The 26,150-nt window shown below is 36.4% G+C and overlaps 3 protein-coding genes across 6 annotated transcripts; 2 read left to right on the plus strand and 1 right to left on the minus strand.

Annotated features, from left to right (window-relative positions):
• The first annotated feature begins 690 nt into the window (after positions 1 to 690).
• Positions 691 to 5,431, plus strand: LOC113717406 (hsp70 nucleotide exchange factor FES1). 2 transcript variants are annotated; one of them, XM_027242245.2, is made up of 8 exons: positions 691 to 1,219; positions 2,410 to 2,501; positions 2,715 to 2,874; positions 3,853 to 3,980; positions 4,079 to 4,237; positions 4,346 to 4,531; positions 4,761 to 4,964; positions 5,033 to 5,431. In XM_027242245.2, exons 1-8 carry the CDS (start codon positions 958 to 960, stop codon positions 5,051 to 5,053), a joined length of 1,212 nt encoding a protein of 403 aa, XP_027098046.1. In that variant the 5' UTR covers positions 691 to 957; the 3' UTR covers positions 5,054 to 5,431. The 2 variants fall into 2 exon arrangements, with proteins under 2 accessions (XP_027098046.1, XP_027098047.1); XM_027242246.2 differs by having other exon boundaries at positions 722 to 1,219; positions 2,724 to 2,874.
• Positions 5,432 to 7,570: 2,139 nt separating this feature from the next.
• Positions 7,571 to 10,890, plus strand: LOC113716473 (DNA repair RAD52-like protein 2, chloroplastic). Its single transcript, XM_027240812.2, has 4 exons — positions 7,571 to 8,291; positions 8,517 to 8,554; positions 8,937 to 9,028; positions 10,543 to 10,890. The coding sequence occupies exons 1-4, from the start codon at positions 7,822 to 7,824 to the stop codon at positions 10,675 to 10,677; spliced, it is 735 nt and encodes a 244-aa protein (XP_027096613.1). The 5' UTR covers positions 7,571 to 7,821; the 3' UTR covers positions 10,678 to 10,890.
• Positions 10,891 to 11,818: 928 nt separating this feature from the next.
• LOC113716472 (uncharacterized) lies at positions 11,819 to 21,594 on the minus strand. 3 transcript variants are annotated; one of them, XM_027240809.2, is made up of 10 exons: positions 21,092 to 21,591; positions 20,744 to 20,813; positions 20,068 to 20,192; positions 19,566 to 19,674; positions 19,421 to 19,484; positions 19,281 to 19,336; positions 19,100 to 19,207; positions 17,809 to 17,958; positions 12,671 to 12,841; positions 11,819 to 12,459 (listed from the first exon to the last, which is right to left on the minus strand). In XM_027240809.2, the coding sequence occupies exons 1-10, from the start codon at positions 21,334 to 21,336 to the stop codon at positions 12,226 to 12,228; spliced, it is 1,332 nt and encodes a 443-aa protein (XP_027096610.2). In that variant the 5' UTR covers positions 21,337 to 21,591; the 3' UTR covers positions 11,819 to 12,225. The 3 variants fall into 3 exon arrangements, with proteins under 3 accessions (XP_027096610.2, XP_027096612.1, XP_027096611.2); XM_027240810.2 differs by having other exon boundaries at positions 12,278 to 12,593; positions 21,092 to 21,594; XM_027240811.2 differs by lacking the exon at positions 17,809 to 17,958 and having other exon boundaries at positions 21,092 to 21,592.
• Between the last annotated feature and the right edge of the window lie 4,556 nt (positions 21,595 to 26,150).

Here is a 26,150-nt window from a genome sequence, read left to right on the forward strand (position 1 = left end):
TTTTTTTTTTTTTTTTATCAAAACAAAATAAAAGTAAAATAGAAATCCCATCATTTATGGTTAACTATTTTCTTTTTCTCTTTTTCCAAAAGTACACTAATCTCTACCGTAATAAACTTGTCAGACTACATGACTCAGTTATACAACACTCAAATTTCTCCGACTTCAACATTAATTAATACTTAACCAACTCCTTGCCCACTGCATTAGTTCTGGGGTGGGAGGTAAGGTTTAATGTGCTTCATTAATTCACATTAGTTGTCTGATCTGATGGTGGTTCAGTCCTTGTCAGATTCCCTCTGATTTAGTTGAGCTACTTCTCCAAGTTGTAGGAGCAGGAGTATGTTAAATAAGATTAAATATGCCGTTACCATAAAAAAAAACATTAATTAATACAAAACTCAATGGTATTCAGCTTTCTCTAGTTCTAGATCCCTTATACCCCTTATTATTCTTACATGATTGCATTATTTTGTTTTCTATGTCCACTAAAAGAAAACAATTAATTTTGAAGAAGAAGGCATATCACTAGTTTATCTTCTTAATTAATACTACTGTATTAACAGTAATTAATAATTAAAAGTTTAAATACATTTGGCTCTCGTCACCATTACGCTTAACTAATAAAGTGGTAATAATTATTAATGTATGACCGCTTGCAAGTAGTCCGGCACTTTCGGTTACGCCTTCGGTTGACGCCGCCGCAGTCCCCCTAATTCCCAATTCACAACCCATCTGAAACCTCAGAAGCAGTATTGGACTGGGTGCCGGGAGCTCCGTTCTGCTCGGACCCTTCGTCTTCTCATCCTATTATTATTATTAATAAAAGTAGTGGAGTAGTATATTGTTTTGTTAAATTTGCAGTTCGATATAAAAGCTGCAAAATAAAGGAAGGTAGAGACGTCTGAAAGAAAAAGGACAAGGTAGAGCCCCTATCACTATTCACTGCCGCCTGAAATGCGATTGATGATAGCGTTCACAACAATAGCAGCAGCATTAGCATTGAGCATTTTTGCTGCAAGGGCTTCGGCGGATGGTCTAAACAAGTCGGCGTCCACAGGCCTGTATTGGTCTACCGCAAAAGAGGAGGGAGATCTCGTTGCAAAGGCCGACGCCGCCGGGGATTCCTCTTTGCTCTGGGATGATGATGACGAGAACCACCGTGATTTTGACGCCGGTGGTTTCTCTTCCCTCGACGGAATGTTGCAGTGGGCAATAGGTTCGACTACTTGAGTAGTTTAGTTTATTTTCCTCCTAACCCCTTTTTTTTCCCCTGTGCTCCCCTCCCTTGTTAGTTGTTACTCTTAAACTCTGATGAGCTTTTATTACTTTATAAATTGTCGTAGTCCTAACTGCTTGTTAGCCCTTGCTGGTGCCTACTTGATTGAGCTCCGATCCCAATTAACTAGTTTTATCTTTCCGGCCTCAGCCTCAGCCTCAGCCTCAGATGTCAACTTTTTCCTTCTCTTTATATGCCCTCTTTCAGTCTGTGTCGCACATTAGGTGCATTGGGATTTGTGGATCCATATAATTGCTGTCACGAAAATTTCTTTATGCACATTATCGCTGACAACGAATATGGAAGCATCATTTCAAGGCTTTTAAGCTTTATAAATTTTTAATTCACGTGCTCAAGATTTTATGTCTATAGTCTATTACGTAGGGCTAAAGCGATTATACCTATATCGGTTAATTTTTTTTTTCCCATGAAAACTCTTGATAACTGTCAAGTAAATCAACATTTCTATTTGTAAATCTTCTCTATAAAAGGTGATGGAGTGTACATCTACCGGGAGGCTGCTACTATGTGAGAAGAAATATCTAAAATTTGAATTTGAGATTCACCTCTGCCTTGGCATGATTCTAGATTGTATTTGCTCCCCTCCTTATTCTATTATGTACATTCCCTTAGACCTTCTAAATCTAAATTTTGGGATTGACATGCAAGGAAATGACCATCTTGTATTAGTAATGTGCTGTAATCTTTGTATAACTGTGTTGGCAGTGTGGTCATGCGATGGAAGATCCTATGAACATGGATGAATGAGATATGAGCTTCTACAAGCATTTGGAATTATAGCATGCTTTAGAATGGTTGCTATGCATGCATGGCTATGTGCATAAGTTTTGTGAAATACTGTTTCAAAGTCAAACTGATGATAAGGTTTGGAGGAAGAGGTAACCAAAGATAAAAATGCAGTGAGTTTATTGAAAAAGAGATGGAAATCTTCCTTTTGGGAATGTGATGCCTACCTAAACTAAAGTAAATCCACAAACGGGACTCTTGTAGTTGACTGTGAGGCTTGAATTGGGATAAGATTTCATTGTTTGTCTTGATTTTTGGGCTTCAACCTGTTAGTTCAATGGTGTATTCTATTTCCTTTTCCTCAGCCGCTGCTTTTGTCTCAGGGCATTCCGATCCTTCTAAGTTGAAAGAAGCCGCGAAAGATGTCCAACACTTGTCTCCTGATGAGCTAAAGAAACGCCATATGGAGATAAAGGTCAGAGTGATTAACTTGTGGTTTCATCTATAGGCTGAAAGTACAACATACCATTGAATGCATTTGGTCGGGGCATCTAGTTTATGCTCCTTTTTAACTGTTTTGGCTGTCCATTTCTGTTGTATATCCTTTCCAGTAATGTTTTCCTTTTTGTCCTTAAAAGTCTGCCACTTGTGCATTCTTCTTATCCTTTAATACATAACAAGATTTTAGGCTTGTCAGGAACTGATGGAGAAGTTAAAGATGCCTTCAGATGCACAACTGATGAGGATTGCAATAGATGATTTAAAGAATTCGTCTTTACCATCAGAGGATCGTCTTCGTGCACTAGAGGAGCTTTCAATACTTGTGGAGCCAATAGATAATGCAAATGGTTTGTACAATTTTTATTGCTAACGCTTGAGCAACAAATGAAATATACTTTAGCTGCTTCCATTTGTGTATTCAGCTGTTTCATTTGATCTGAAGATATAATTTTGTTGAGCTACTGTTCTCCATACTCCATGCATATATTCTTTAGTTGTACATTTTGTTAACATTCTTTCACCTAGCAATAGTAGAAATGCTCCCGACTTTGTCAAATAGCTGGAAGATGAGCTTCTTGTCATTCGCTGATTGAAATAACAGGACATTATGTGCTGAAAGAGCCAAAGTAACTGTTGTGAACTGTGATAGTCTGTTTGAGGCATAAACCATGAGTTCTTTCTCCCACTCGTTTGAGGTAACATTTGATAAAGCAAATTCTACATATTCATAATTTATTCATGTAATCTCTTAAAGATAAGAAAGCATCCTTCTTTCCTGTTATCTAAAAGAAGTTCTAATTGTGACCACTGTTTTGTCATGAAGAGGATGCATTCATTGTGTGAAGTTTTTGTTTTTGTCATTTCAATCAGTATTTTAATAAGGTACCGTGGATGATAACTTTTAGCGAATGGTCTCTCCTTTCCAAAACTTGTTGATGGTGGGTGCAGTCTAGCTGAATTTAGTTCCAAAACTTCAGATAAGATGATGCTTATGTAGATCGAATTTTTTTTGTGACGATGATTTGCTCTTGTGGGTTTTCCATTGAGATATCTTGAATTGTTCTATTGTACATAATTGGTGATCCATCAATAGAATTTCTCACATGATAGCACTTTCCATAGTTCTGTATCTCGTAAATTATGTGCTGCTACTGTTTCCTGTATTTTTCTGTTGGATATAATAAGCCAAAGAGCTTGTAGCTTGTTCTGGAAGAAAGCTATAATTGTGGAGGCACAAAGTACAGCCTTCCACTTTTCTTTTGGGAATTTTCAAGTAGCGTTTCTCTCTATTGGTAGGTCTATAAGACATAAACATTTCTTTTCAGAATTGCACAAACTTGGTGGTCTCATTATAGTTATAAAACAACTAAATCACCCCGAGCAAGAAGTCAGGACTGCTTCTGCACTCATTCTTGGCAAAGCCTGCCAAAATAACCCTGTTGTTCAAAAGCAGGTATTTTTATTTTTTAAATAATATGTCTTTGATTGGAATTCTTGCGCATTTTACAATTTTCCTTACAAGAAACATCATCTGAACAATGAGGATCGCAGGTACTGGAACTTGATGCTCTGGCAAAGCTGATCAAGATGGCAAGATCTGAGTTTGTTGAGGAAGCCATAAAAGCATTACTTGCTATTTCAGCTTTAATCAGAAATAATTTCGTTGGGCAAGAACTTTTCTATGCTGAAGCTGGCGAGTTGATGATTCAGGTGATCATATAGTTAAATGTAATATGGCAGTTCCGTCAAATAATCATTTCTGCCCTGTTTACAGTTATTAGTGTGAATATCACTGTTTACAATGGTTCATTCTTTCAGGATATCCTGAGCAACTCAAGCATTGACATAAGAATACAGAAGAAGTCTGTTCTACTCGTGGCTGACCTGGCTGAGTGTCAGCTAGAAAATGGGAGTAATCCAGAGCCCCATTTCTTCCACAATCATTTCTTTTTGAGGTCTGTGGTTGATCTACTTGCATCAGTGGACCTTGATCTCCAGGAAAAGGTATCTCTTTAGCGTGGCCATTGAAATCTGGAACGGGGGTTCATGCTGTGCATGTTTAATATAAACTTTCCACATATTCTCTGAAATGCTCAATTTTTGGACTAAGTATGAAAAATATTTCAAATTAAAAAGGAAGGATCTCGTGTACCATTCTTTGGATGCCATTTTACTGATTGGCAAGTATTCTGTACGCGATTCCTCTTTGCTGAATATAATAATGCAATAACAGGCACTCTATGCAGTCAAGAACCTTTTACAATTGCGGACAGAAGCATTAGTTTTCAAAGAGTTTTGTGGGTTAGATGCAGCCTTGGAAAAGATGAGGCAGCAATTACAGCAGTTAGTAATGGAAGAGAATTATAGCGAGTATGCAAAGGATGTTGAAACTCTCCGTGGCGAAGTAGAACGGATTTTCATTGGAAAGCTTAATAAAGTAAGCAAGAGAACATTATATGGTATATATATCCTTTATTGCTGCTGAAATATTGAGATGATTGGCAGGATACACAATTTCCTACATGATTCACAGTGTGGCATCCGACCAAGAAGTGCAGCAAACATGGATTTACAATGTTGAGGTCATCTTCAATCTGTTTGTGTACATCAGGTTATTTGACAACATGGCAGGGTGCAATTTTTAGGATCAAAATTGATCCTAAAGAATCATGGAGCTGAATTGAGTCCAAGTGCGCTCGTGAGCCTTTTTCTTTCCTCCGTCCCAGGCTTTCACTCTTTCATCCCATGCTTTTTGGTTATACAGTATATTTTGTATGAACGTGACGAGTGAAATTATTTTGGTAGTTCTTGTATAATGATAACGTAGTTGAAATGATGAAAATATTAGGGAAAATCGTCCAAAACGTCCCTCACATTTTATAAAATAATTTTTTTCGTCCCTCACATTTAAAAGTGTAATTTTATATTCCTAACATATTCACATCGGACAAATTTAGTCCCTAACTAGGTTTCCGATCATTTTTTGGCTGGAATTCATTGTGTGCAAGGCACGTGATCATTTTTGAAAGGTAAATTTGTCAAATTATATTTTACATAATTTGATCTATAGTCCTTCACATTTTATAAAACAAATTTTTTCGTCCCTCACATTTTATAAAATGATTTTTTTTCATCTCTCACATTTCACAAAATAAATTTCTTCATCCCTCACATTTCAAAAAATGAATTTTTCATTTCTCACTAATTTTTCATTTCTCAAAGGATAGACTGTAATTCAGCATGCTATTCCTCCCCCGCTCTCTCTCTCTCTCTCTCTCACACACACACACACATACTGAGACATTTAGGATTAGTTTGGGAGTCGAGATTTGGAGGGAAAAGAAGGGGAAATGGAGGGATAGATTGGTTAAATAATTTTCCTCCTTAAAATGTGAAGAAATGAAAGGAAAGTTTCACTTAATCATTGTATTTAAAATGCTAAGTTTATTCACAAAATGTTAAAAAATCAAATCATAAGAATAATTTTTTTGTACACTAACAATGTAGTGATATTTTTATATTAGTATCAATTTTGAATTTATGTTATATGGCATTGATCTAAACTTATTAGTGTAAAGGAAATGATACACTGGCAGTGTATAAAAATGCAATGTGTCAAAATTATTTATTTTCTTTCCTAGATTTCCAATTAACTTGAGAAGAAAATCATTTTTTCCTTTTCTTCTATAACTTATCCTCATCGTTTCTTTTCTTTTCTCCTCTTATAAACTCCCAATCTAAGCTCGTCTAAATCTTTTCTTGCCATAATTTTCCTTTTGAACTCCTTTTTTTTTTTTGAATATTAATTAGGGCCAATTACACTTTGTCCTCTTGAACTTGATTCTTTGTAACCACTTTCGACCCCTAAAATTTAAATATATACACTTTACTTTCTATATTGACTAGCTAAATGTTAATGATAAACTTTCCATTCAAACTGTTGTTAAGATGACGTTAATGTCTATACACAGTGGTTGTTTGATATATCTATATATATATATATATAGTGGTTGTTGGATAACAATATAGTAATTATTCCAAATAATATGTCAAATAACCTTCTATCTAAACACAAAGTCACATAATATAAAAATTAAAAAGGTAAAAGATGGCGAAATACTAAATTGAATTGTTCAAGTCATCTAACTGAATAATGCCTGAGGTAGCCCATGTACATGCTAGAATAATTGAAACATATGTCATAAGCTGTTTTTCAAAAATCATTTTTTCAAATACAATAAAAATTTTTAAAAAATACTCTAAAAGATAATCTAAAAATTAGTTTAAATTTTTTTAAAATTTCAAAAAATATCTCAAAATATATTTTAGAAACTCTTCTACTCTTAAATATCCCAAAATATTTTCTGAAAATATCCCAAAATATAATCTAAAAACTCTGCTACAGTAAAATTTTTAAAAAACACCCCCAAAAATAGGTAATCCAAACGGATTCTTTTTACTTACAAGGCATAAAATATTTTAATTCTTTGAAAGCAGAAAAAGAATTCTTACAGGAATTATTATGCAAGCAAATTCCATATGTAAAGCAATTATAATTCTTAATGAATTTTGTTCCGTCCAAACAAAAGATTTGGAATTCTAATTGAGTTCCTAATCAATTCTATACATTTATTTACCAAATAAAAGAATGCTGAGGTTTTAAAATTTCAATTCATAGGATGACAATTCCACAGAATTGTGATTCTAATTCAATACCAACACTATAGATTATAGAACCAAATGCAACCTTATGAACTGTTGACAAAATAAGCACGTACCATACTACAATTATTTATATGTATTATTAAGAATGAACTTGAGGTAATTTGGTCATCCAAAATATACCTTCAGTTTAATTTCCTTAACAAATTAAGCGTGAGATATAAAGTGTAATACTTAAAATTCACGTGAGCGGAGCGATCTTAGGGTTGAAGTTCGAGGAAGGCGATTAGTCAAATCCAGAGTCAAATCAACCCCATTGCCATTAGTCAAATCAAGCCAATTCAATCAACAGCGAAAATAAAAGAAGAAAATTCGAAACTCCCAATTCCAGAGTCCCAACAACCCAAATGAGTCCAAACGGCCTTGGTGAGTAGGTAAGGGATGGTTTGGACTTTGGACTTTCGGGCTCTTTGCTCTGCTACGTGCAGGACGACTACTAACCAGTAACCAACCAACCACTCCAACCTCGTGTGCTAAATTTGGAAAGCAGGGGGTAAAAATACGAAAGAAAAAGGAAAAGCGAAAAAGGGCAGAGTTTGGTAGAGGGAGTGTTTAGCCGCCAGTAGCTGACAATGTTAATTCAGAGGACAACATCCGGACGGCCGTCGTCGGAGGTTTGCTTACCTGTGGTGTTCAGCCGGGATCGGACACGTGTGACACTGAGCCAGCTTCATTTCAGAAGCAGCTGTATCATACTCGATAGAAGAACACTGCGGGTGTCAGCTGCGGATCGCGGTAGAAATATTAGCGCCGGCGGTGGAGGCAGCGATGGAATAACTAATATCAATAGCGGCAGCGGCAGTGCGCAAAACACCAAAAACAACAACGATGGCGATACTAGGAAAGGGAGTCCGCCGCCGCCGTCCTCGTCGTCGTCCTCATCCTCCTCCTCCTCCAATTACGTGGTGCCGCTGGACAAGTCTTCCTGCATCACTCGGCCGCTCGCCGAGATCCTTCGAGACCTCAACAAGAGAATTCCAGATAACATCATCAAATCAGCTCCGCATCTGGATCGGGATCATTATCCTACGTTCATCCCCTGGTTGGTGTGCCTGTGCCTGTACCTGCGCTTATTGTCTTGTCGTCTCCCACTCCCTCCCTGCCCTTAAGTAAATAAACAATAAATTGACTCCGAGTATGAAGTCATTAGTGAATATGAATACTACTGCGTTGCGTTGTCGGTCTGACTGATGCGAGTGTGTGTGTTTTTTTTTTTTTTTTGTTTAATTAAAAATGGTGTCTTCCTGTTTCTTTGCTTTGCTGCTAGGTACCATGCCAACCGCATGTTAAGCTTTTATGCCCCAGGTAATGTCTCACATCACTACTATGTCCCTCCCCTTTCTCTAGCCAATTAAATTCCTTATCTCTTGCTTTTCTTACACTACTGATTTATCTTTCACTTTTTTTCTTTATTAAATTAAAGGTCGGAGAAGTTCGAACCCTTGTGCTTATGTTGTACGGCTCTCATTTTTTATCACCATAATTTCTCTTTTCATTCATCGTCCCCATTTACATTTCGTCTTTGCGATGGTTGTGAGAAAAAAGAAATTCTTGCTTACCAAATGCCCTTTCTAGTCTGTGCTTGGTTCATATCTTGGCTCTTCAATAGTTCTGCAGATTAGTTATCCTTTCTTTTTTCTTTTCGCCTCTTACATTTCCATCATGGACTTCTTCACTTCTTTTGCAGGCTGGTGTGGTGAAATACGCGACGTTATTTTCTCTGAGAATGGAAGTGTTACAGTGGTTTACCGTGTCACCATACGAGGTTCGGATGGTGAGGTATGGCTTGTTCCTTCCCTTTGATGTGGTCCACTTTCTAGGGCATCAATCAACTTGCACAAGTAGAGATGTATTGCATCACTTGGTTTCTTCGTTTTTCATTCAGAATAGCTAAAAGCTTAATAGATTTAGGTTCTACTTCCCTAATTGCTCGTCTCTTTCTGTTGTTATGGATGTCCGAGAATGGTTATAGTTTAAAAAGCTTTGCTTCTGTTCATAGTGCGGGCTTCCATACATAAAGCGCATTAAGAACAAGGAATGGTTATAGGAAGCACCAGTTTAGATGCGCAAACGAATCTTTGTTTTGCCTCCTAAATATTGAAATTCTTTTGCAAATTAGCCTCTTTCACAAGCAATTTCTGTAATTTTAGCTAGCAATTTAACATGTTCCCATCAAATCTACTCTTGGAAGGCATCGAAACAAAATTATGCAGCAGAGAACTGTTCAGCTGAATTTGAATTTAAAAGATTTCTGCCAGATAACTAGTGTGAGACTGCATTTATTACAATTGCAGGTTCTCCACCTGGGATACATGGAATGCTTACAAATGTTTTATTCTTGTGCCATCATTCCAATTTATTAGTACACATGATGCCAAGTGTTGAATTGGTTGTCAAGTTGTGGGCTGAGTTGGTAGGAGGGGCTGCCTTAGACTGAACTTTGATGTTGAGGTGCCCAAACTGAATAGATCGATGTTGGAAAGGCTCAATTGATGTTATCCTCTAATTGGCTACTACGTTTTTATGAGCAGTTCATAATATATATGCCCATGTGTGGCCTCCTTGCCATCATAACCAATTTTTGCCCATCAATATCAGAACTAGATATGTTGCTCTATTGTAATATGCTGAATACGAGGTCTTTAGCTAGATTAGTGTAGGAGGAAGTGCAACACTTTCGAAGGCTATGTTTGTTCTGAAATCTGTTTTTGATCACCCAGTGGGGATTTTCTATCCATTGACATGTCAATTTGAAAAAGTCTAGTGAACAGTCAATGTGGCTTTTCCAGTGTAAAACACCTTTATAGTGGGTTGGGAAGTATTTTTTTTCTTCCTAAGATATGGAAACCTATTGTAATGCATACAAGAGGATTTCCAAAACTTAATAGTGGTAGTACATATAGCCACCTCGATGTTAATAATTGTCTGGATTTCAGAAGATCTCCTAGATGTCGCAGGCGTTCAGTTCATGTTTAGCTCAGTATGATGGTTGACCATGTCCATCCTCTTTTGTGTATCTATTTAATTACTTTCCCTGCTGTGCAAGCCCCCTGAGGTTAAGGGTGGGCAATCGCGCCACCCCCCATCCACCCTTCCAACCTGGCTATCCAACTAGGCTACTACACGTTAGCTTGGCCTATGGAGTACTTGTGACCATTGGTTGGATTTAGACACTTCAGAGAGAAGTTTTGTATCTTGGTTGCTAAATTTGTTTTAGCATGTGTTGTAAGTATACACTATTTTGCTCCAATATATTTGTTTGAAGTGCATATTTCCTCCTACAATTTGTGCAGGCACACCGGGAATCAACTGGGACTGTGTCATCCAGCAATGACCAGGTTGTAGATCTTGTAGCTGCAGCAGAGGAAATCGCATTTTGCCGAGCATGTGCTCGATTTGGACTAGGCTTATATCTCTATCATGATTAATAGCCTAGTCACAGAAGTTGTTATTGAGAACATGTTTCAATGTTGTTTGTACATGTTATCTTGAAATACGGCACATGTCTTTTTCCCTCGTGTCGTCAATAGAGATATTGGCACAGGGTGGCTATGAATTGCTCTATATTGACTAAGTGGTGGTTGTGAATTTGGGAATGTTGAATTTGGAGATAATAGTACCCTTCCCCTTTCCTGTTTTCACCTTGTCTCTCGTCACCTGTGTGAGTTCGCCATTTCTTCATAAAATAGGAAAGGCAGGGAAAACTGTAATTGCAGATGTAGTTAAATAGGCTTCCTGGTAGAAACAATTGCAATTAATCAGCTTGAAATTATAGCATATATATGTTGTTTTGGAGAAACATGATTATATGATGCTTTGATAGTGAGGTCACAGCACGCTAATGTGGAGGTAAAAGTCGTGATGGTATTTGCAACCTGGATGGTGATTCACAATTCAAATGGTAAACTGGGCAGACGTGAACTTCGAAATCCTACACCGAATGGTCAAATCAGGGTTGGTAAACTAAAGGGCACATGTGCAAAGAGTTGGTAGGTTGAAGGTATCCTAGTTACCAGGATTTAGGATGTCGAAGGTCATTTAGGGTACTAAGCATTTGTTTAAGATTGTTGGATTAGCTTATTTGTCAGTTCCATTCCAGCAACTACAACAGCAGACGCATCTCAGTGCTTGAAAGCGGGTGGTTATCTTGGGATAAGGAAATTGGACATCTTTTAATCCGGGCAAAGCAGAAGCCTTCAGTGACGGTTTCAGTTCTCTCTCTCGGGTGCGGAAGTATTCTATTTTGCAATTGCAGGAACGGATGCCTTTTTCTGCGCATGACTGAATGCTTTCCTCATTTGTGCATGTAGTGCTAGGACGTACGGTCGTAGGGATAACGATCATTTTAGTCGCCCAGCATTTGGTTGGACCCGTTTGGTTTTTATCTCAAAACAGTTTTCAGGATGTTTGGCAAATTGTTTGATTTGTGTATATTTTTGGTTAAATGCCTGAAAAGGGGCTGAAGTAATTCTATTTATCCCAATTCACTGGAGATTAAGAAGTAACCGTGCACAACTTCCTGTAACTTCGGGATGTACAAGGGAACAAATAATGAGGTACTAACAAATGGATGCCAAAATAAAACTAGTAATGCCAAAATAGATGTACAAGGGATCACTTGGCAGATTCAAATTTATCTCCTATTATGGTTCCAGCTTTCCGTACACTTGAGAGCGGTCTAAGTCCTTACTTTCCTACATCTGCAACGCCACTAGGAGAAACCCCTTAAGAGTTAGACGTGGATTGATAAGGGCCTTAGCAGTCTGGTACTTGTATTTGCTTTCATCAACCAAGTTATTACACTAACAAGGAGGGTTATAGCCCAAGCTTTCGAAGTTTTAATTCTGTATATTATAGTACAGTGTTAAATATCAACATTGTTACGGTAGTATTGCGGGCAAGAAGGTCTGAAGTCTTTTCCTTTCCTCCACCTGTAACTCCAGCAGGCTGAAAGCGTTAGCATGGTCATTGATTGATCAGGGCCTTAAAAGTCTTGTACTTGTGTTTCCCTTCATCCAGGAAGTCATTACATTGACAAGGAGGTCCATGTCCTTGGACATTTCTGGACGAACAAGTCTCGCGTCCCTGCCAAGAGAATTGCTTACTTCTTTGGCAACTGTCTCCCATGGTGTCCCCGCAGTTAAAGATGCCAAAAACTCTCCACCCCGATTCACCGCATCTGCCATTGCTGGGGGAACATCTGGCAGAGCCTGAACATTCAACCTTGATAGGTGACATATCAAGCAAGAAATGAAGTATGAATCTTATTTGGACACAAGTTCCCCTGCCCAATTTTGCGCATGTTTCCGTGTGTGCATGTGCATGCGTGCCTGTGTTTGTGTCTCTGTGAGAGAGAGAGAGAGAGAGATGAGAAATAAATCTTTAGTAATTTAGGCAAATTATTTTTGAGAACAAATTAACCTGCTGGAGCGGAAGCCCATGATCCCCAGGTAATGAGCGTATGGACATATCAAGCATTGAACTGATAGCAGATTCTGAGCTAAGTATCTGGGCTAGTACTGATGTTTCATCAATCGTATCGTCTTTGAACTTTATTAAAAGATTCCTTGAAATCCCATAATAAGACCTTATCTGTGAAGTCATAACTGTAGTATATTGAATGTTGCTAGGTGCAAACAAAACTGGATCAAATTTTATGTGCAACAAAATATTTAAATGCTGAAGACAAAAAGCTGATTAGAAAGTAAATTCAGACTACTAAAGAATGCATTGAAAGTTTGTGTTAGGAGAATATTAGTATTCTTGCAGATAATAAATTAGTAAGGGTATTCTTGTAAATAGTCAGTTAAATTTATACTCTTATAAATATTAGTTGGTCACTCATAATATGGTGATTAGATGTTTTCCTCCCAAGATACCTATTGTCATGGTATCAGAGCAAAAGTCCTAGGGTTAGGGTTAAACATCTAGCAAAAGTTTTGGTTATCGCGACTGTTCATGTGATACTGTTCATCGGTACTGTTCACGCGGCACTGTTCACTGTTCACGGCACTATTCACGCGCTCACGGCATTGTTCACGCGCTGTTCATCTCCAGTTTTGACCCTTCGTTTGGTTTGGAGTGCTATTCGCTATAGCTGAAAGTCTATCAAAAGGTATTGCGACGTCTACTAATATTATGCCAATAGTGATGTCTCAAATCACAAATTGGAAGTTGAATGACACTAATTATCAACAGTGGTCAAAAGCCATTAAGATTTATCTGACAGACTTAGGAAAGCAATGATATCTCACAGATGACTCTCCTACGGAGGACAACAAGAAACTAATGTGGATTCAAGAGGATGCCCAAATTCTTGGAGCAATATGGAATTCTATGGAGCCACGAATTGCTTACATGTGTTCTCATTGTGAGACAACAAAAGAAGTTTGGGATTATGTCCAGTTATTATACTGTAGTAATCTTTCACGGATGTATGATATTTTATTTGGAGTATTTTCAGTTGCAACAAGATAACAAGACAGTAACTGAATACTTTGCTGATCTTAAGCAAATTTCAGAAGAATTAAATGCCGTAATGCCTTTCTCAAGTGATATTACAGGTATGCAGAGGCAAAGAGAACAAGTGCTTGTGCTCAAATTCTTGGCCAGTCTCAAGTCAGAATTTGAACCAATCAAATCTCAAATTTTAGCAGGTGAACAATTACCATCCTTTGCAGAGGCGTATGCTGGGATCTTACGTTTTGCATCTAAGGACAATGCACAGGGTGATGGTGCTCTAGTTAATGACAAATCTGCTTTAGTTGCTAACAATGATCGGATAGAGCAACTTAACTTTGGACGTGGCTCTCGTGGAAAAAGAAGTAGAAGAGGTCATGGGGATCGTGGAGGTCGAGGCACCCGTGAGTGCATTCATTGTGGTTTGAAGAATCACACTCGTGATACTTGTTGGGATTTAAATGGAAAACCACTTCGGTTTGCTAATGCAGTTACCATTAACCAAACTGAATCGAGTTCTTCAGCACAAGGGTCCCAAAAGACTTTTACCATATCCGAGAAAGATTGTCAAATTTCTGCAGTACCAAACTGCAAATCACGCATCTCTTCCCTCTACTTCTTTAGCACAAAAAGATAATGCTATGGCTTGTCTCTCCATTTCCAAAAATTTTGATTCATGGATCATTGATTCCGGAGCTACTGATTATATGTCAAGTACCTCTAGAAATTTTTCTAATTTTGAAGAGTCTACTTCCTTCTCTCATGTTACTTTAGCTGATGGATTTACAACTAAAGTTAAAGGACTAGACACTATAGAAATTAACCCATCTTTTCTGCTGTCTTCTGTTCTTTACGTCCCCAATTGGCCTTTTAATCTAATGTTCGTTAGTAAGCTTATCAAATTTCTACAGTGTTCAGTTACCTTTTCTCCTGATTTTGTTGTCATTCAGGATTTGAAGACAAAGAGAATGATTGGTGGAGGGCGTGAGCATAATGGTCTTTATTTTCTCAACTCTAATGGTCCGATTGCGTGCCATGCTACTGTTTCTCCTCTTGAAATTCACTGTCATTTGGGTCATCCGTCTCTACAAAATTTGAAGAAGTTGGTTCCTGCCTTGAATCAGTTGTCTTCATTAGAATGTGAGTCTTGTCAATTAGAAAAGCATCATCGTGTTTCTTTTGCCTCTAGGGTCAATAAACGGATTTCGGAACCCTTTTTATTAGTTCATTCTGATGTTTACGGTCCTAGCCGAGTTACTTCAAAGTTAGATTTTAAAAATTTTGTAATCTTTGTTGATGATTTTTTCAGAGTTACATGGCTTTATTTAATGAAAGATCGTTCAGAATTATATTCCATTTTTTGTGCATTTGTTACAGAAATAAAGAATCAATTTGGTGTGCCTGTACGTATACTTCGCAGTGATAATGCGAAAGAATATTTTTCCACTCCTTTTGATACATTTATGACTAAGTTCGATATTTTTCATCAGTCCTCTTATCCTCACACTCCACAACAGAATGGAGTTACTGAAAGAAAAATTAAACATTTAATTGAAGTTGCTCGGACACTTTTGTTGCACATGAATGTGCCCAAACAATTTTGGAGTGATGCAGATTTAACTGCATGTTATTTAATTAATCGCATGCCATCCAATATTCTTGGAGACCAATTATCTCACTCCATTCTTTTTCATCATGACCCTATATTTAAACTACCTCTTCATGTTTTTGGGTGTGTGTTTTGTTCATCAACTTGCTTCCGGAATGAATAAATTAGATTCTCGTGCCATTAAGTGTATTTTCTTGGGATACGCACGACCGCAAAAAGGGTATAGATGTTATAGTCAAGTTTTAAATCGTTTTTTCACTTGTACTGATGTTACTTTCTTTGAATCCACTCCTTATTTTATGAAGTAAGGTATGTCTTGTGAGTTAGACCAGTGTTCTTTTTTTCCTTCTCCTGTTTTACCAGTCCCTTCATCTTTATTACCTGAGTTATCTAGTTCATCAGATTCCACAACTCGATTATCTCATCCTAATTTTCAAATTTATTCTCGTCGTTCCATGGTTGAAAAAGCTCATGATATGCTACGCACTTCACCAATTAACTCTCAATCTTCAGATCCAGGTATGACACCCTCCTGTGAGTCAGATCTTCCTATTGCTTTACGTTTAGGTAAGAGACATTGTACTTCTCATCTTATTTCTAATTTTGCCTCTTATTCTCATCTCTTTCTGTCATATTCTTCTTTTGTTGCTTCCCTTAATTCGGTATCCATTCCTAAAACTATTACCCATGCTCTCAATGATCCTGGTTGGAGGTTAGCTATGCAAGAAGAGATGTTTGCTTTGGAGAAAAATGGTACTTGGGATTTTGTTCCTCTTCCCTCTGGTAAACCGGTTGTTGGTTATAAATGGGTGTACACTATAAAAGTACAACCTAATGGTTTTATTGATAGATTGAAGGCTCGTCTGGTAGCTAAAAGATTTGCTCAAGTGTATGGAATCGACTACTTTGAAATATTTTCTCCTGTTGCAAAGATTACCTCTGTTTGTCTCCTTATCTCTTTGGCAGTAACTTATAATTGGTCATTGCATCAGTTGGATGTGAAAAATGCATTTTTGCATGGAGATTTGGAAGAAAAGGTATATATGGAACAACCTCCTAGATTTGTCGTTCAGGAAGAGAATTCACGATTGGTTTGTCATTTGAAAAAATCCTTATATGGATTGAAACAGTCTCCGAGGACTTGGTTTGGCCGGTTTAGTAGTGTTGTCATGGAGTTCGGTCTGATAAGATTTGGAGTAGATCACTCTGTATTTTATCGGCATTCTAATGTTGGTAAAATTTTATTAGTTGTTTATGTGGATGATATTGTAATTACAAGTGATGATGTTGTGGGGATCCAGAAACTTAAATCCAATCTGCAGGCAAACTTTCAGACAATATTTAGATCATCTACAGTATTTTCTGGATATTGAGGTAGTTCGGTCTAAATATGGGATTTATTTATGTCAAAGGAAATATGTACTCGATATGTTGAGTGAAGTTGGGATGTTAGGTTATCGACCTGTGGATACTCCTATGGATCCCAATGTGAAATTAGCAAGAGATCCAGGTGCATTACTTGATGATTCTAAACAATATCGAAGACTTGTGGGTAAATTAAATTATCTCACTGTAACGAGACCTAACATTTCGTTTGCAGTGAGTGTTGTGAGTCAATTTCTTGATACCCCTCGTACTAGTCATTGGGATGTTGTTATACGAATTTTCAGGTATCTTAAGAGTGTTCCTAGAAAAGGGTTGCTGTATCAAAATCATGAGCACACTGATATTGAAAGATATAGTGATGCAGATTGGACTGGTTCTGCCTCAGATCGAAGATCGACCACAGGATATTGTGTCTTTGTTGATGGTAATTTAGTGTCATGGAAGAGTAAGATCAAGTGCAGAATCTGAATACCGCGCTATGGCTCACACTGTGTGAGTTGATTTGGTTGAAAAGCATGTTACTTGAAATTGGGTTTGAGCATAAATAGCCTATGAATTTAGTGTGTGATAATCAGGCGGCTGTCCATATTGCGTCTAATCCAGTGTTTCATGAAAGGAGGAAACACATTGAAGTTGATTGTCACTTCATTCGAGAGAAATTGTTTGACAGAGTCATCAAAACATCTCATATACCGTCTGTAGATCAATTGGCTGATTTGTTTACCAAAAGTTTAGGGGGCTCTAGAATGAAATACATTTGTAACAAGTTGGGTGCTTATGATATATATGCTCCAACTTGAGGGGAAGTGTTAGGAGAATATTAGTATTCTTGTAGATAATAAATTAGTAAGAGTATTCTTGTAAATAGTCGGTTAGATTTGTACTCTTATAAATATTAGTTGGTCACTTGTAATACGGTGACTAGATATTTTCCTCCCAAGATACCTATTGTCAGTTTACCTAACACATAATATCTGATGATGGATGTTAACACATAAGATGAAGGAAAAGCGCTGGCACCTCAAATATTAAAACTGGGGACACTCACTAATACCTGCAACTAATAAAGTAATTCGAGACCTGGTGACAGCTGAGAATAGCTTACCAGTCTTTTAGTCTCTTCTGGTCTTGGGGTAAAATTCTCCCTCCCGTTAACCAACTCCTTATATAATGGAGGAAGTTGCTCAACCAGAGGAAGAACCTGCTTCATAATTGGAGGGCTAAGGTTCTCTAATTGCTTCAGAGTCATCTCTGCCTGTAAATGTTGAACCCCACAGCAAAAATTAATTATTCAGTGCTGAAGCAAGTTTATTAGTTTGCAAGAGATCATCAACCCAATGGAGTTAGATAAACCTACAAAGGTAAAATATTATCCAACCCTATTATTTACATATAGCACCCAAGGAAAAGAAAAGCCATCTGTTTTGCCTGAAAATCATAAATATATAACAAATTCACTATCAGAAAAATCAAAAAAAAAAAAAAAAAAACACTAGCGACCAGCTCTCGATGGAGAATCCTGAAATTTATTGATAGAAAACAGAAAGGATGAAACCAAAAGAATCATGGTTTTATAACCTCCCAAATTTCACTGAGACTCAAAACCTTCTCTCCCCCCTCTTAGACCTAGAGAGGGAGATCTGCGGGGAGGGGGAAGAGAAGATAAACAAGAAGTATAAGAAGAACGAACTAGGAAGGGGAAAGGAATACTCAATCCAAGAATAGAAAGTGCAGAGAAGAGGACAAGAGAGCAGGCAGAACATGGAAAGTCCTAGCTTCTTTTGATTTAAACACGCTTCAGTTCCAATGTGCCTGTGCCACCTAAAAGTTGCAAACTACGCAGTTCTGCAAAATCTTCTGCTCTTACTGCTGAGGCAAAAACACGACTGATGACCCAATGAATAGTTTTATCACTAGAAGTTTGATAGGCTAAAATGAAAAAATATCAAAGTTCAAGAAGGACAATTCTCCATCAGATGTAGCCGGACGGAATAAAACTCATCCCAAATTTTCTAGATCCCCTAATTGCTAATAATTGTTTCAGGGTGTGCATTATATCACATAATACAAGGCAATCATATACATCTAATGAACAACACGAGTAACTAAAAAAATAATAATAATAATTTCCTAATGATCAATACGAAGATATCTTGTCCAGAACCTGCAGTAATATCCAATGGTGTAGTTTTCTAAGCCATACCAGAGATATACTCCTTGATTACAAAAAGCAAAAACGCGAACACGAATTGAAGTCGTAATAAAATAATATATTGGGTCACAAAAGTGATTAGTTGGTATTAAAAAAGAGAATTCTTGGTTCAGTTCTCCACCTCTACCATGATCGCATAAATGAATTTAAAGATCACCAAGCTTTGCTTAATTCAGATTCTCACCCCAAGACGAATTGTTGGAGATGATGCAACTTGTGACAAAAATGGTCCAATGCTTTGAGCCATTGGTACGAGAACAGGTGAGAACAAGGGAATGGCTATACTTGCTTCCTAGTGATTGAAGGATCACGTTCAGTACCTTATTTCCATACATATCTCAGAAAGGACAAAAATGCACACGTACCTTATTGTTGAATGCCATCAATACATTCCCATTTCTTTGCACGGCATACCTTGAGCCTAATAATCAGATGATTCATCTAATCAATTACTGCTCATTCTATAGTATTGTAAACGATATAGAAGAAAATTCAATTGTTAAACCAATCAATAGGTGAATGACAGATCCCAGAGAATGCCCGATGCCAAAACAAGGAAGATCTTGTTCCTGCAGTACAATTTTTCAAAGAAATAGATAAGGAGACATATCCAGATTGCATTTCACTTGATTTTAGAAGCCAAAACTTACCGGTTCCTGAAGCAATCGACAACATCTATCAAATTTAAACTGCACTTCATCTGCGATAAGAAAGTGATCAAACCCACTAGCATAAGGGGTAGCGATAACCAATATACCTCTGTCACACAAAACCAAAACAACTAAGTCACTAGGATTCCAGTTCTCTTGGTGATGCTAGTGGTGATAATTACTCCACTCCCACCTCCTCTTCAGAGCATGAGCAAAGAAAGAAAATGGAACAGATTGGAAAAAGCCAATTAATAAAAGTAAAAATAGGTGCTTTTAAAGACAAAACATCAAAAGCAGGAACGTCTGAATAAAAAAAAGTACACTAAAGAACTGAATACAATGTTCTAAAGCCCGAATCACAGTTCAGCTGTTGATAATATTTGAAACCAGAAATATCAGATTTTCAAGGACGATGGCATGAAATACATTACTGCTGGTAGTCAAACAAGAAAGGAATTGAGATACAGAGATGAGCAGATATTGGCATTGTAAAACCACTCACTCTTCTGCAAGGCTCTCCAAAAACAAGCGGTAGGTAAGCTGAGGGGCAGCCCCAACGAATATACCACCAATGAAATGTACAATGGACACTGGTTTTGAATTTCTTGGTCTCAACACCCATGCACCCTGGAATGGTTAAGCGAAGCTGTATAAGTACAGTCATATATATTTTTTTTTAAGAATTTCAGTTCATTCCCTTATCTTTTGTTCGCACGGTATTTATGTGAGATAATAGTAATAGCTGCGTCTAAAGATTTAAGAGTCAAAACAGCAAACAAGACAGCCTCTTCATAATAAGAAACAGTAGGTCATATCGCATTTGGAAAACTTTGTTAGACTTGAATTGGTTTAGTTTTGTTCCCAAAGAAACTGATTGGTAAAAGAATAAATTTGGAGGTTTGGCTTTTCTTTCGTTTCACAACAAACTCCCAGACAGAATAGAAGACCTTAAAAGTCTTATCGACTCCTGTAGTAAACTGGATGTGTAGTGTCATTTATCGGAAGCCAATAATAAGCAAAGCGCATAGACTGCCCTATTTTCCAACAAACCTGCAACTCCATCAGGATTCATACATGTGAAAATGTATTTCATTACAAATCAACTAGCAAGTTTACTGATTATGAAGCTAAAAGTATGCTCAAGAAAGAAGAACTAGATAAGTCAAAGTGGAGAGTACCTCAAGTTCGCTCCAGTTGCTTGAAGTTCGCCAATCACCTTGAGATTGCTTAACTGTCTCCGTAAGCAATCTGAAAAAGAAGCATGAGGAGATTTAACGAAAGCGGCAAATGAGAATAGAACAAAAGGTAAAACATGAATATAATTTTCAATAATCATGTAGACATCTAACCCTTTTTTTTTTGGTTGGACGGAGGGCGAGAGCAGGTGCAAAACAGTGGAAAGAAATTTCCGAAAAATAAATTTTAGAGATGGTGCAAAGATGAGGGGAAGTTGAAAATTAACTTGGAAATAGCAAAATTCAAGAGCAAGGACGGACTAATTAAAAAATGAATGATGGTGATCAAACCTCTCAATATCTCTGTAAAGCTGAATTCCAGTTTGTTTGTCACTGCTCCTAGCTTCGTTGTCATTAGCGGTGCTGCAATAGATTCTTCTGGTGCACATAAACAGCGAGTCAGATTTGCGACATCTGACAACTGAGGGGCCACTGAAATTGACGCCCGTCCTCCGCCTCCGTGAGGTGGGGCGGCAGTCCAAGCATACAGAAGAATAGGTAGCCCGCATACGCGGCGTCCATACACAACTCGCCATTCCAAAACCCCCCAATTAGTTATCCACGTTTTCACCTCAGCGGCTTGAAATAACAGATCGGCCGGCCTTGTCCAAGGATCAACCAACTAACTGGGTAACGGATTTATAGCCCGTCACAGTTGCAAGGCGACAGGAACACTCATGCGACCGGTACGTACAAATGCCGCTGCCACAATGCCGACGTCACGGTTGCACGAAGCCGGACTTGCGAAGCGTGTGTGAATAAATGAAATTTTGTTTTTTGGCGTTTCCTTTTTCTGGTTCAAGTACTTTGGCCAAAAAATTTAAGGAACACTCTCACATCTTCTTGGAATTTTTATTTATTTTTTTTTTTTTTTACTGCAGGCGAAGTTTAAAGCTCTCACTTGAGTGGGTACTTGCCAAGTACTTATCTAGTCAATTATTATGAGTAGCATGTAATAATACAAAATTTTTTTTAACAATTTGTCAAAATAGTCTCTAATATTTTTTGAAAAAAAATTTAGTTTTTCACATTTAAAATCAACCAAAAGAATCCTGAGTTAAAAAAATTTTTGGGCATTTGGTTCCAAAACTCATTTTCTCATTTTTTTTTTTCCGATCAAAAATGCACGCCTACCTCATGTGTCTATAGTTTCAAGGACAAAAAGGGGACAAAATTCATTTCCCTTCACCAAAAATAAAATAAAAAATACAAGATTTTCCCCCTTCCTTTAAATTTCATCTATCAAATTCTTTACGCATGCGTTCTATTGCTCATGAAAAATGGGATCATCATTTTGACCAACTAGCTATGAAAGCTTTTACTCGAAGGTATGCTGTTGATTTAGTAAATATTGTCTATTTTGAAGTTATTCAATGGAGATGAACTCTTATATTAGACCTCTTATTGTATTATTTCTTTCTGCCATGTTCTTAATAATGTGTTGGTTACACCACCTATAACCGAAGTGAAAATCAAATGTTCCATTTTGGCCAGAAAATTGAAAAAAAAAATAATGTGTCGGGAAAAACTAGGCAAAATTTTTATATTCGAGTTTCAAATGTGAGGGACTAAAAAAATTTATTCAAAAAATGTGAGGGATTAAAATGACAAGTTTTTGAGTTTTTTTAAAATGGTGTGACTGCTAACTTTATATATCTATATATATATATATATATGTATATAAAGATTAACCTAAATAAATTAACCTAAAAAGATAAATGAAATAACTGGCTGCTTTATGTATAAAAAGATTAACATAGAAAACTCCATTGTGGTTTCACTGAATATCAACTAGTCGTCCTATGATCTTGAAATATTCACGCAATCCCCTCATTGTTCAAACTAAAATGAAATATTTTCTTTCCTTTTCTTTTTCTATTTTTTATTCTTTTACTTTCTTCTTTCATTACCACACAACCACCACTATTACACCATTACCACCTCACCATCTTTCACTTGCCACTACCACGACATGCCACTACCCTTTCTTCTTCTTTCTTTCCCTCGGCTATCACCACTATCTCTCTAATGGGTTTCTAACGTTTAGTGTACATATTTTGAACAAATTACATGTTCAATCATGCATTTTTAAATTTCCTTCTAATCATGTTGTCCGATTTTTTATTATTCAATGTTAGAATCCAAATGCAAAATACACGACTGTTGAGATATCAAATATGCAACAATAATAAATAAGTCACAAATATAAAAGACAAGCGACACATAATATTTAACGTGGTTTCATTACTGAATCTACGTCTACAAAAAGAAAATTCATTCTTTATTATGAAAGAAAACTCTGTATATGAATACAACTTTAATTCTTATTTAACTCTTGTATACCATCTCTTATCTTTCAATAATTTTCTTTCACACCCTATGTATAATGTTACATGTCACCTTAGTGTACTATTGTGTGTTTTTTTATAGTATGTCAATCTACCTATTTATAGAGAATATTATTTAATCAAAAATCAAATAACAACATGAAATCAATGCTAATTTCTAAACTTATACGTAATAGAAAATAACTTCGAATCCTAAACAAAATAGAAAATTTCTTGGTTTCTATTTCAAATGACTAAAACTAATTAGAAAACTAGTTATTTCTACACTAAGAGATCTGATTATAAGAAATTAAATTAATTTCCTAACAAATCCTTACGCTGGTGAATATTTTTTTAACAACTATTTGTTTTCAACTACCAAATAATATGGTACCGATCTACACATCCGAATCAATACAGTTCTAACACCAAATTGATTCGATCGGCAAATGAATATGTGTATTACTTCCAATCCAACCTCTAGTTGACTTGCGAGAAAATGCATCAATTCACCGTTTTCCTTTGTAGGATTTCTTCTCACCATCACTTGTAATTGGGATCATCTTTTGTGAATCCTATTTCTAACCATTGAAGCAACAAAGTGGTAAAATCATCATATTTCTTTTCATTTTCAGGACTGTCTCGCCATGGGTGATTTTCAAAACTGTACCTAAAGCGAAAAAACTTGTATCTCTCAAAGTCTTCTGATGTATGAAAATTAGATCTTTTTATTTTTTTTAGAACACATGCCACACCACCTAACGAATATATTCCGAATTTAATAACCATTCGGAATGAAGTATCAACTTATGGAGTTGTGAGAATATCTTCATCGGTTGATGTTCAAATCACCTATCTAGATTCACCACCAAGTATCTCTATACTTTTTGATTTTCCACCATTCACTTTCAATGTTTCTTGTCAAACTCTTGAAACGAGAATACCATCCATTAAATTGTTTAATTGGTAACCGTCACCAATCCACTTGATCTTAATAGTCAACTAAAATCGAATCATGAACCTCGTTCTGATGCCAGTTTACTGAGATTTAAGTGCTTGTGAGTAATCCAATCTCGCAACCAAGTTTTGATACCACTGTTAGGGGAGAAACACCTCGAGAGAACCCATCAAAGGGGTCAATATAAGTCAGGAACCCAATTTTGATTCAAAAGTTTAAATAATTAGGTTTCGGACCTTTATATACCTATTAACTGCTATTTCTACGTCTTTTGAACCAATGTAGGATATAGTTTTTTACTCATGAACCTAACATTCAATTCTTGTTCTTGTTGTGTTTGATTTTGCTATTACAATTTTTATGCAGTCACAATTAATGTTTAGATGTAAGCTCTTTTTTTTCGCATGGAGAAATATTTTTCTACTCCAAGTAGGGATCTTATGTAATATTTTTCTTTTTCTATTTAACCTTTTGAAGTGATAGGCTACTGTATATTCTGGAAGTTAATAATTTATAGAGAAGGAAGATATTTAATGAGATATACAATAAAATGTAAATAAACTTTTGAAAGTATTCCATTGGCTAAAATCTTTGTTTTCCTTCTATCTTCTCATTTATGTTAACTTTTTTTTGGTTCAATCATTTATGAGTCTATACTTGTATAGGTGGAGTACTCACAGGCGTAGTCAAGTATTTTAACCCATTTTTAGATGCTTACATGATTGGCTAGAAGTACGTTTAAAAGCTCTAACAATTAACTGTGGGAAATGTTATTGAATTAACTTTTTATGTACTAATAATGTTGTGATTTTTTTACATTAATAGTTATAGATGTATGTCACATATGTATGATTTGAAATTCAAATTTAAATTTATATTATGTGGCATGATTTAAACCTATTAGCGTAACAAAAGTTTGTTCATTGACAACGTATAGAAAAGTTACTCAATGTTATTTGGCTTCATATAGTTACAAAAGTCACTGACAACGTATATAAAAGTTACTCCCAATTTTGTGATTTATACTCCCACTACCATTTTAATCATATAGTTTTTATTTATCAAACTATATGATAAAACAAATTATGAAAGTGCAAATAACAAAAAAATGGAGTGCAAATAACACTTTCTTTAATTATAACAGAAAAGTACAAACACAATTAATTATAATGGACAAGTGCAAGCTTTTTTAAAAGCTGTAAATGAAATTTTGTGGTGATATTTGCAATTAATGCATGAAAAATTCACACTTTTTGACTTTTTTTCCATCACTAATAAAAAGGTACTCAATTTTTTCTAATATAAATCCAATACTTGAACAAACAATAAAAACATATCATAATGTTTATATAATGAAAATTAAGAGGTTATCATTTCAAAATCTTTTAAGAGAAAAGTAGGCTAAATCCAAAGTTGCAATGTGCCTCATAATGGCACCAAAAGGCAAAAACTTGTTCGTTGCGCGGGCTTCGTTGTGTAGTTTTACCGTTATTTTTTATCTGCAAGTCAATTGTATGTTCTTTTTTTTAAAAAAATAAAAGCAAAGCAACTAATTGTTTATGGTTGCTTTATCTGTCAAGAAACCCATTGCGTTAAGCAAAGGGTTTGGCAAGGTCTACATTGTATATGGAAGTAGAAAGAAGGCCATCGTCACATTGACGCAAAGGGTGATTGCATCAAAGTTCTCTTATCAGTTGTCTCAAGTATCGGATTATTGTGCCCCTCATGGCAACTTGATTGGTCTCAGTAAGTCTCCTTAGAAGCTGATATCCAGTGCTCGCAAGAATTCGAGTCATGTGATTATCGTGTTTGGGGAATGGGCCTCTCCTTTCGGGTCGGAGTGGGATTAGTCGGATCTCATAAGAATTGATTCGGACACCTACTCCGTCTAGAAAAAAAAGAAAAAAAGTATCGGATTATTGTACGATGATTTGACAATGATTTGTTTGCATAATTAGCACACCACTCCTGAAAATTGATTAAATGCACCAGGTCTTCTTCTTCTAGGTGCACGTCAGGAGTCACGGCCTCGATGATGGGCTAAAAGGAACAATACTGCATTAAC

This window comes from Coffea arabica, chromosome 11c (genome assembly GCF_036785885.1).
Source record: "Coffea arabica cultivar ET-39 chromosome 11c, Coffea Arabica ET-39 HiFi, whole genome shotgun sequence".
Classification (NCBI taxonomy): domain Eukaryota; kingdom Viridiplantae; phylum Streptophyta; class Magnoliopsida; order Gentianales; family Rubiaceae; genus Coffea; species Coffea arabica.